Source organism: Capsella rubella, unplaced genomic scaffold (assembly GCF_000375325.1).
Source record: "Capsella rubella cultivar Monte Gargano unplaced genomic scaffold, Caprub1_0 scaffold_5, whole genome shotgun sequence".
Classification (NCBI taxonomy): domain Eukaryota; kingdom Viridiplantae; phylum Streptophyta; class Magnoliopsida; order Brassicales; family Brassicaceae; genus Capsella; species Capsella rubella.
This window is the reverse complement of record NW_006238919.1, coordinates 4,967,357-4,980,077: the sequence shown is the minus strand read 5'-3', so window position 1 is coordinate 4,980,077 and position 12,721 is coordinate 4,967,357. Positions and strand designations below refer to the sequence as shown.

General features: G+C 33.0%; 1 protein-coding gene across 1 annotated transcript; it reads left to right on the top strand.

Annotated features, from left to right (window-relative positions):
• Nucleotides 1-2,963: 2,963 nt before the first annotated feature.
• LOC111830612 (uncharacterized protein At4g04775-like) lies at nt 2,964-3,502 on the top strand. Its single transcript, XM_023783094.1, has 2 exons — nt 2,964-3,128; nt 3,203-3,502. Exons 1-2 carry the CDS (start codon nt 2,964-2,966, stop codon nt 3,500-3,502), a joined length of 465 nt encoding a protein of 154 aa, XP_023638862.1.
• Nucleotides 3,503-12,721: the final 9,219 nt, after the last annotated feature.

The window sequence follows — 12,721 nt, the reverse complement described above, 5'->3', positions numbered from 1 at the left end:
GCCAATGCTAGAGACTATACGGCGATTAGCAATGACACGAATTTCATTGAGAAAAACCAAAGCAAGCAACCACCCATCAAAATTTACACCATATGTCCAGAAAGTTCTTGATGAAGAGCATGAAGATGCTGCAATCTGCACAATATGGCCATGCACTAGTGGAAAATTTGAGGTTGAAACTGGTTGGGATTCAGAGAGGGTAAACATGACAGATAAGACATGCACATGTTGTAAGTGGGACATAACTAGGATCCCATGTGTGCATGCGTATGGAGTGATCTTGAAAAGAAATCTTGATCATGATGACTATGTGTCAGATTGGTTTCTTACAACTCGCTGGAGAGGAACATATAATGAGGCAATGATCCCACTGAGAGGTGCTGGTCATTGGAGTCGCGGTGACATATCATTGGTGGGTATACCACCTGAACCACCACAACATGGACGAAAGAAGAAGCGTAAGAAACAAAAACGAAAGAAAGGACTTAATGAGTCTCCGTCCAAAAAGAAGAAGAACCAGAGAAAGAACTGAAACGAAAGATGCAAGAATCTCCAGTGACGACACAACCGAAGAGGACAATGCATTGTAAGAAGTGTGGTGGATCTGGTCACAATTCTCGGTCATGTGCGAAACGAGCCAGACGAGTTAGTCATTCTATTTATGTATCCTTTATTTGAGATGGGATTTACTTTCTGTACTTGCTGCTTTTGAAATTTATTTTTTGTTGTTTTCAACTGTTCAGGGACATGGAGAAGCTTGTGCAAGTCAAGTGGATCATCAAGAGTAGCTAGTGGAAATTAAGTGGATCAAGTGTAGCTTTAGTTAAGCTTATTTCTTTGGCACTCTTAAGAAACGAAGATCCATTTTAGCTTTCTTATAAGTGAATTATTGGCTTTTTATTGGATGTTATAGCTCTCTTTACGTACGTGCATCATTTTTTCATAAATATCATGGTTATGGATTACACTTTTTCAAATTCGGGTTCTGCTTTGTTTTTGTCTGCTTTAGATAATCGAATACATGATATTGAGAATTTTCATACCTTCTAAACTGAGTAAAGGCTTCATAACAAGTATCTAACACCAGGAGTTGGTCGAAAGAAATGAAGTTTTGGTTTAGGTTTAGTTTTAATTTAAACCGGTTTAGAAAAGGGATAGATGGAGTTGGTGATTAACGACAATGGGGTCATAACTCAAAATTAAAATTATGTGGGGATACAACTTGTTGAAGTTTTAATGTGTAGCTAGAGCAAGAACTAAAAGTTTTGTGGGGTTATAGACTTAAACGAAACTTTAGATGGGGCTACACCCCGACGTCCCTATTAATAGATGCATGGATTTAAACATTTCAATCGACCTAAATCACAAGAAACTAATCTAAATCAGTGATTTTATGAATGTAGTACAACTTAGTAGAATTTGATATAAATAAGATGGGTACAACCAATATTACTAGGTATAACTGGTACGAGTACAACTGGTACTACATATTATTACGAATTGGTACAGGTCGTACCATACACAACATTGATTATAGTTTGGGTGTTTATTATATTTCATAATACAATGAATAATATTTATCAGAAATTCATATTTATGATTATGAAGCATATTATGTAAAAAGAATAAATTCATGAAAAGTTATTATGCATTAGTTTCAAAAAGTAATTAAGGAAATTGTAAATAATTTTTATAATATTTACAATAAGAATTTAAGCTCTATTAAGAAATATAAACATGTTTTAAGTAGTGTTTGGTTTGATATAATACTTAACAAACGTTATTTTTTTAATTATTTTTGTTAAAAATAATATTATTGTATAACTAATATTTGTTTATAACCTTTTTATTATCATTAAAATTTATAATAGTTATACATAACTAGTTAAAGAAAAAATTGCAATTATAGATTTATCATATTCTTTGTTTCTCATCAAACACCTTATACTTTAGAAAACATTACTTAGATAGAGCACAATTATATGTTTATTCCTTAAACAGACAATTTTTTTTAATTCCTTAGATGTTTAGTGAGATGGGTGTAATTATAATAAACACCCTTGGTCATATTTCACTTAAAAATTGCTACGTCAGATCCGACATGTCACGTCATACCCGAAATTGCCACGTCATACACAAGAAGAAGACGAAAGGTCGCGTTACGGCTGAGTTATCAATCAACTTAAGTTTTCGCGGTATGTTTTCATGTTACGGCTGAGTTATCATATAAACTTATCTGGCTGAGTTATCGAAATTAACAAGCGGAGATGTGGCTGAGTTATGAAAGACATATTAAATTTAACAATAAACAAGCATTTTAAATTCAACAATAAACTTAATATTAGGGTATAAGGATATATATTAATGTGGCTTTGTAATATAAAAGATAAAATTAACACTAATATGCAAGATAGAATTGTATTACGTTAGTGTATTACACTATCTGCCTAGTAATGAGACAAGCATTTTAGGGTAATATCTCTTTGTAGTAAACCTAAGTCTGAAAAGGTATAAACACGAGCTATTTTAATTATATTCATTGTCACCATTGAATAAAAATGTTAATTTCATCTCATTTAAGTGGTGTAATAACATGAATGTTTGTATAATCTTATATTTCAAATTCGATGTTTGGCTGAGTTATTGAAGTGTAACAGCTGAGTTATTTTACATCGTTATGGCTGAGTTATGTAAATGTTATGCCTGAGTTATGGTTTTGAATTTGAGATTCGAGGTTTGGCTGAGTTATAGTTAGACAGATTTTGAGGTTTGGCTGACTTATCGTAAATTAAATTCGTGGGTTGGCCGAGATTAACCCAGACGACGTCGTTTATTGTTTCTTCTTCCTTATACACATAATCGAGAAATCAGAAGGGAGATTTAGGGTTCTTTCGATTTCTGGGTTTGCCAGCGATTTCTGGGGTTGTCTTCAATTTCTGGGTTCTAGTTCCCATCTTTTAATAATGAGCGACTACTCGTCGAGTTCATATAGTTCAGCACATGGTGCTTACCCTCTAGATCTTCCGACGAATTGCGGATGTTGGTGTGGTAACGATATCATCACATACATATCGAAGACAAAGGAAAACCCTTACCGTATCTTCTATAGATGCTCGATTGCTTTGAAGGTAGTAATTTTCATTAATTGTTTATTGCTAACATATGGGCATCGATGTGAATTTTTTGTTTTTTTGTTAAGTAGAGGCCGAATGAATCGCATTTCTTCAAATGGGTTGATGAGGCATCGGTTGAAGAAATTAAGATGGTCGACGAAAAGGTAAAGAGAATAGAAGAAGATGTGACAGACTTAAGGCATAATGTTACTCAAAATTTATATCTTCAAAAAGAAATGTTTGACAAGCTTGAGGAAGAACTGGGTAAGAAGCTTGAGGAAAAATTGATGAAAAAGATTGAGGATGATATGGGTAAGACAGCTTTTAGGACAATTTGTCTACTCTCTGTAATAGGAATCATAATTGTATGGCTATGGGAGAGAATGTAATTGTTGTTTGCATCATGTTTCATCATGTTTAGACTGATTATGTTGTAATTTGAGTTCTTTAACCAGCAATTTTAAGAGTTCTTTGTCATGTTTAATGAAACTGGGATAGGCTGAGCTCTGATTATGTTACGGCTGAGTTACGGCTAAGTTACAGCTGAGTTATGCAAAGTTACGCAATACGTTACGGCTGAGTTACACGGTAAGTTACGGCTGAGTTAAGAGTTAAATTATAATTAGCAATTATATAATTATATAAATATACGAAACACTAGTGTCGAATGATCAATATTAATGAAGAAGAAATAGGAAACACTATATATTAATTATATAGAAATACGAAACACTATATATTAATGCGTTGTTCTTGTATACCGATTAAGTGTTGATGGCCTAGTGTTTATGTAGTCAGTATAAAAGTGATTGGTTGGAGGTTCAAGCCTTGCTGTTGACATATTTTTAATTACCATCTAAGCGACCAAAATGACGTTGTTTTGCCACGTCATCAAGCGATGGATTTACGTGTCATTTGACGTGGAATCCACGTCGGCGGAGAGTTAACAGCGTTACACATTTAACACATTTTTGTATTATTCAGCACGAAATGAAATCTCGAGGTACTAAATTCAAATTTACAATAAGTCTAGGCATGATCTAGCAAAATGACAAGTCAACTATATGAAATTAACATACCTAGATAGTCCAGGTATGCAAAAGCCCATTTTCCATATAACATATATATATATATATATATATATATATATATATATATATATATTTGCAACAAATATGCAAGGTAAGATTTATAATTTTGAAAAAAACAAAAAATCCACAATTACAACCAATTCAAATTATGTGGTGCTAGTTATGACTAGAAACTAGTTTAGGGTATAGGAATATAACGATGTTGTTAGATAGTTTTGAAAAGTTTCCAACAAAGTCTAAATTATTGATGAATAATATGGTAAAATGATTGTATCATATTAAAACTTAGTATTTATATGATTTCATAACTTGATTATAACAACAAATTGACATAATGCATATTTGAGGTTTGTTTGACTTGTTCTATGTTATGGCTGAGTTATGAGTTATGTAACAGCTGAGTTATACGGCTTTAAAGGCAAGAAGTTTCAGTCGTTTATCCTACTCGTCTTTGCTCGCATATGATTGTCCTACGACGAGGTTTAGCTTAGACATCTCCACCCTTAAAGACTCTGAATTCCCAATCGATCCCACTTTGCCAAAGTAATGAGCTCTGTTTTGAGTAGGAGACGCTAAATCTTCATCGTTCTCCTGATGTTCGCCGTATACAGTAAAGTTATCATCATCAGATGACGCACCATCCGAGTCGTCAAAAACGTCAAATCGGGTTGAAAATTCGTCATCTTCTTCTTCCTCCTTTGCTTCTTCGTACTCTGTTTCATCGCCATTGACTTCATCTTCTAGGTTTTCACTATAATCATAACAGAAACCATCAAATCCTCTATCACCTTCTAGGTTTTCTACGGCTGAAGAAGCCGAACTGCGTGGCCGTTTCATCCTTCCATTCGATCCGTCCTTCGTCGTTAAATACATATTTCTGTTTCTTTGCCCAATTACCAGACACAACAATTAATTGAGCCGGATGATCCATGTACGAAAATGAAGAACAAAGGTGAAGAACTCAGGTGAAAAAGAAAAGAAAGAAAAAAATGAGGGTTTGAAGAGGGCGACCTTTCGTATTTCCCTCGTTGATGACATGGAATGATGACGTGGAATTATGCATTTGAAGTCGTAAGTCAGCCACCAAACAAATCTGTAATTCAGCCAAAATAAATTAGCCATCAACACAACTTAAATCAGCCACAACATGAAAAATATTTAAGTAATTACTAAAATGTTTTATAAGATGTCAAATTCAGCCGTAACGTCAATAAGTCAGCCGTAACCAAAAATAAGTCAGCCGTAACTGGAAACTATATGAGTAACAAATCTTTCGTCAATAAGTCAGCCGTAACATGGTTGAGTTTTCCGTTAAGTCAGCCAATTACGACTGAGTTATGTCTCTGAAACATAAGTGAGCCGTAACGACATTTGATAACTCAGCCGTTGTCGATAACTCAGCCAACCGGAGAAAGTTAAGTCAGCCGTATCGAAGACATAACTCAGCCAAACTTCTGATAACTCAACCATCAGACTATAACTCAGCCGTAGTGGCGGCTGAGTTATTAGCCGTTTTCTCATAACTCAGCCAGATTTTTATAAGTCAGCCGTAACTGTTGGCTGAGTTATGATCGTAAGTCAGCCGTTGGCCGAGAAGATCACAATGGATAAGCTCAAAAACTGATGAGGTTTTATTATCACTTATTGAAAGACAAGCTCTTGTTTGCTTGGCGCGGAAACGAACATCACACGCCTTATTGAAAATTTCAGAATCAACAGAAACATAAACATTTGGAAGTAAACCAACTACTGTAGGAGATGGGTGGCCCATTCTACTATGCCAAAACTCGTAAGCTTTCGCATCTTGAGCCATGACTAACGCAACCAACTCCATGCGGGAGAGACGATAGGTTCCACATTCACGATTCCCCGCTCCAATCTTCATCCTCGAAACGCGGTCCTGATGTACAAGGAATTTATCAGTCATTTGTACTACACAACGATTCTCATCAAGAAGATCCCACTGATAAAAGATCCGACTGCAATTCTTCCACATAAAAAATGGATTTCAAAATAAGTTGCGTTCCGAACACAATAGTACCCTCCATGTTGGATATTCTCTGTCTCCCATCTGCCATAATTACTACCACAGGATCCATGGTTCTGATGTTTGTAAGGATTTCATAATTTTCTGTGAGATGATGTGAGGCTCTTGTATCCAAAATCCAAGAGGGAAAAGAATACTTACCAGAGAGTTTTTCGTTACTAGAGCTTGCAACCCCATTAGCACAAGCATTTAGAAGCTTCACAAGGTTCTGCCACTGAATATTGTTGAAGCCGCTTACTCCGTCACGGTCCGAATCGGTGACCACATAATTAGCTTGTTCATGACTCATCGTGTTTGGAACATGAACTGCATTTGCGTAGCTTGGATTCCGACCATTACCAACAACGGGGGAAGAAGAAGAACCACGGCCCCTTCCTTGTATTGTTCTGCTTCTCAGTCGCTCTCCCCACCATTCCGGATAACCAATCACCGCAAAACAGCTATATGAAGTGTGACCTCCACTATGACAGTGCTTGCAGACACTCGATCCATCATCACTACGCACAAGAGGAGCATTTCGTGGTTTTTGATGAACAACATAGGCTGTGATTTCAGGAACATCATCACTCTTTCTAGCATTATTCCTCAAATCCTCCTCTTGACGCACCACATTATAAACTTCCTCCATTGGCTGAATTAGTGTTCATGATAAAAGGCTTGATCTCACTGTCATGAATGTTTCATCAAGTCCAGACAAGAAATCATGAACCTTGTCTTCTTCTCGATCTTTCTCCTGAAGTGTAGTCAAGTCGCACTCACACTTTCCACACTTCCAAACACGAAGAGACATGTGATTCGCCTTACTATCCCAAATCCGATTGAGCTTCCCATAATATGCTTCAATCGCGAGTCCCCGTTGCTTACAACAAGCCAGCTCTGCCTTAGCTGCTGAACACCAGGACCGTTTGTGACAGAAAAATGTTTCTTCATATGGTCCCACAAATCCTTCGCGACGTTGTGGTGAGAGATGTTGGAACGTAGAGACGGATCAACCATCATTCGTATCCAAGAAACCAACAGTGCCTAGATGGTCCACCAGTCTTCGAGATCGGCGGATCCTTCTGCTGGGCGAGCTATGGTGCCGTCTAAAAACCAAATTTCTTTCGTGAACAGAGAGTGGTCTTCAATCCACATGCCCACTCTTCATAGGTTGCTCCTTTCAACAAAGGAAGTGACATCACATCACCGGGATTATCCGCAGCACTCAAGTCGTATGGAGAGATTTTGCGTCTCACCTCGCTGTTTGTCGGGTTCGCTTCGTTCGCGTTCATCGCCATGTGCAATAGAAAAATCAAAGAGATGAAAAAATTAGGTTTCAGGCTCTGATACCATGTGAAATCAGAGGAAGAAGAGATGTGTAATATCTTTCTTTATTTCAGTTTGACAATGATTACATCAATATATACAATAGAAAGGCTCAATCACCAAGTCTAATTACCAAAGATTAAAGAAAACTATTTACTGTAATTGCTAAACATACGGATACGATTTGTAATATCGATTAATATCCCAATATATGTCTCAACCCATTTTACCCAGAATGACTTACCACGAGAGACTAGATGCCATATTAGATTTTAACAACATACATCCTTTGCCTCCTTTAATAACCTTACCCTAGTCCACCCTCACGCTTTGGTTTACAACCATCTTCCCATGCGATTTTTGCTTTATGTGAGTGTAAATCCGGTCTTCTCTATCTCTCCTATACACTGTCGTTGGAGTCCAAATACAACCACCCGGAAGTTACATATACTCCATAAGACCGACCATATAAGTACGTCCATGCTTATAACAAAGAGATAAGGAGAAAGTGAACAGCCATGTCTCAGGCCTCTACAGCTTAAAAAAAGTCCAGCTAGTTCTCCATTAAGCTGAACTGAAAAAGAAGCAGTGGTAACACAAAGCATGATCGAATGCACAAAAATAGGTGGAAATTCAAGAGTGGTAAGGACATATCTAAAGAATTGCAATGAATCGAATCAACGCCTTCGAAATATCTATTTTTATGGCACACCGTCCCAAGATTGAAGCTATTCGATCATCTTTAACCAAATCCGTGGCAAGAAGCAGATTCTCAATCAATAAACAATCTTTCACAAAAGCCTATTGATTTCCAACAATATCTTTGGGCATACCACTTTTAGTCTATTTGTTATGATCTTTGAAATAACCTTATAAATCACATTACAACACAAAATCGTCATTGTTATAAGCATATTTTCTCAACCACAAGGAATCTATGCACGAAACGACTTGGATAAGATGCTCAACTCAACTACAAAACTCCTCAAAGAAGAATCAAGTCAAACGGAGTTGAGACGAAGGAGTTATTGATTTTAGATATGCATCCATTCAACGAAGGATTCCAAATGGGCGAGAATGAATTGAGCTACAAACCAAGTTGTTGTACAATCTTGGTCCATGAGAGAAGCCCAACTAAGTGAATTCAGCCCAAAAAAAAAGGAAGGAAGATCAATTTTCGTCCATAACAAAACATCATTTAATTCTTTCGTTTTCTCTCTTACATGCACTTTAGAGTTTGAATTTCATCTCTCTTAAATAACAAAACATCATTTAATTCTGCATGTTGAACTATTATTATGGACGTTTTTGATATATTTTTTCCTTTATATAATGAGGTTATCTCATGAATAATAAGAATAAGCCTTTTTGATATTTTTGGAACCTTTTGAGAGTGTTTATCATTTTTCGTCAATGGTGTGTAATATCCATTGGTTTGGTTAATGGTGTGTAATATCCATTGGTCAATGCATGATCTGTCTTGGTGTGTCATATCCAGGAGGTCTTGTCGAGAGTGATTCTCATTGTCACCCTTGAATTCGTCTTAGTGTGTCATATCTAAGGGATTCAAGTTTGGTAAATCAAGAGTCTTTCGCAGCTCTTGTGCAACCATTCGCTCCACCATCCTTGTTCTTTGTGGCTTCACCATCTGTTGATCCTAAGGAATATATTTTCACCATCTTAGAGTGTCGAGTCTTCGGGAGGATCTAATCATTTCCGAAAATGTATTATCGGTCGAATAGGTCCTTACGGTCTAAAAGTTTGGAATCGAAAAATAATAAAGAATTAACTACAACATAGCATTTATGTTGACGCATCCATACGATTACTTTGTAGTTTTTTCAACAACAAAAAAATCGCACAACATCAAGAAAGCAACAAGTTGAACTGTAATGGTACAACCTAAAAACATTTCCCAGTTATTTCGAAATACATTTTTCCTAATATTATTTTCCTGAAATCTCTACAATATCTTCATAACAACTTTACTCCTTCAATGAAGATTATGATTTTCAGAAAATAACATTCACCTCCAATTCTTCTATAAACGTTAAAAAATATTTTTTGTTAAAATAAATTTAATAAAAACATGAATTAAAAAGAAAATAACATTTCTGCAGCACTTTTGAATAATTCATGTACTTTAAAACTATCTAGAAATCATGCCACTAGAATTTAATATTTAGTTAAAATTTTGAAACTTAATAATAAACATTTTTTTAAACAAAATTCCTAAAATCCTTCCCTAATAAATATAATACTATTCTTCTTTCCATCTTTTCTCAAAAATTTCCCCATTCCAACTCCAAGATGGAGTGATTAATAGGTGTTCTCTTTTCTCCCTATCCGATTCATTGAATTCAGTAAATCTCCATTGATTAGTCTATACTATGAAAGAAGCTTAAACTTCATAGCCTAGAATGAATAGACGCAGCTGAATAGATGCGTAAACACTAAAGGAGCTTTTAGAAGCAATGAAGATTTATAGAGTTTTTTTTTTCCTTTCTCTGTGGAGTTTTATAGGTAGAGTTTTTTTTTTCCTTTCTTTGTGGAGTTTTATAGGTCAAAAGTTCGGAATCTTGGGACAAGGATGATTACCTTTGTTTTTGTTTGTCATATAATTCGTTATATCTTTGCATCTATACTATTAATTGGAGAACACAAAGTGTATCCACACATACCTAAAAAAAAATATTAAAAAAAATGTGACTACAACCCTGTTGCAAAACATAAGTAATGACAGCAAAATATATTTTCCAAGAAAATAAAAATCAAAACTAATAGTAATAACTAACCAATAATCACGAAAATAATAATAAATTGGGGAACACAAAGTGTATCCAAACAGACCCCAAAAAATATATATCCCCTATATATTAAAAGAGAAGTACAAAAGGATTTATTACTTTTAACCCGGATTCAGAAATTGGATCTTTGAAATAAATGTTTATTTTCATATTAAATATCATTACATATATTTAGGTAACTATAATTGTATTATTTCCATATCTAATATTTGATTTCCTAATATTTCTCTAACTAATTAAAAATAATTCTCCTTTTAAATTTATGTGTTCTTATTTTAAATTTATTATATTACAATATATAATACAAATGTATAATACAAATTCAACATTTTTTTTACATATGTTGAAATTTTAATTTTCCAAAATAGACATATATTACTAGATTGAAAAAAAAAAAAATATGTACAACGCCGTTAAAAAAATGTTTTCAAATCTATTTTACATATAAACTTTTGTTCCCAATTTTATAATTTTAATTATTAATTTTGATTTTGTTTTTTTCTTTTCAAACTGAATATCAAGCATAAAATATTTTCTTATATTATATTTACTAAATCACTATATTTACTAAGAGTATATTCCATAAGTTTTTTAATAATTAAAAATTTAGTTAAATAAATCAATATTACAATTGTTATCATAGGAAAATTTGAATTTATGCTGTCACATCTATTTCAAATTTAAAAGCTAGGTTATACTCCTATATTATATGGATTTAACTTTTCTCATTTTTCAGTTATACTCATTTTTATGTCATGATTCAATTATATTTATTAAATTATACTTTTCTTTTTAAAATTAGTACTCATTTTATCATGATTCTTTTTAAAATACACGGGTCTTTACGGGTTAGTTCTTTTATTTGTTTTATTTAAATATTGTATTTTATTTTCCAATACACACTTTTCCCAAAGAATTGAAACTAAATATACATTTCGAAATAATAGTTACTGATACTGAAAAAAAAAAATAACATACGATAAAATACGCTAAAAATAACATAAATCCGAAAACATTCCTCCGCGCTGTAGCGCAGGTCCGAACCTAGTATATATATAAAAAACGTGACTACAATGCTCATTGATCATTGATCACCACGAGTGTATAAAAGCATGGTTATATACCCAAAGAAGTTGTCCAGTACGTAGGACAACAATAGTCTAACTATAATTCATCCAATAAAGTTCTTTTTCTTACTTCTCACACACACAAACTTCTTCTTTTCTTCTTACTATTCAAATTATACTTCAAAGCAAACTTAAAAATAACTATTACTTCTTCCAGTACAAAAAAGTACTATTCCAAAATTTTAAAACATGTGAAGTAAAAATGATATATTTACATACTTAAATCTAAAATTAACAATTAAGGCAATATTAAAATCTAACAAAACAAAAATTAGCAACCATAAAATCAAAGAAAAACAAATATTAACAACCAAATATTAATGCATTAAATATCTATTTGCAAAGAAAATAAAATCATTCAGCCAAAAAAATATTAAATACAAACCACCAAAAAAAAAACTTGATGAAAAAAGTTTCTAACTATGTATATACAAAAATATTTAAAAAATTAACTGGGTGTAGCCCGAATTTTCACCAAGTAATATATAAATTAAGTTTTTAAAATTTTGGTAATAGTAGTATTATGAAAAATGGTGAATAGCTCACAATGTTTTTGGTAAACGATAATTTAACATTACTAGATTTTCATAATGAATGTTTAATAACGATTTTTATAATGAATGTTTAATAACAATTTTTAAATATATATGATACAAAATTATTTTGTTCAACAAAAATCAATTTACTAACTTACAAAATTATCATCTTTTTTTTTAATACTTTGGATTTAACATTCTTACAATCAAATTTTAATTTTAATTTTATTTTGAAAATAAATAACCCTAATTAGTCTAAATTAGAAAATATGATATTCAATTAATATTGATTAAATATTTTTTTTTAATGTTATGATTTTAAAAATTTGAACACATGCAATATTTTTAGTTCATACGTGAAAACATAAATTTTAACCCGGTTTTTTACACGGACCCTTATTTAGTCATATATAAATCATGGTAATTATTAAGATACTAGATTGTGTACCCACGCGTTGCGCGGGATTTTAATTTTAAACCTCTTCTATCAATATTAATCTTTGAGCATAACTATAATCATTCAAATTTTAAAAGATAAAAGCTATATAATTAAACACTAAACTAAATTTTACGCGATATACAACATATATATTGTTGGCGATAGTGTTTTCTTGACAAATAAATGATTTAATATTATTACATGGTAACAAAGATTATTTTAAAAGATTTGCGAGAAGAGTATGTCTGACTTTAAA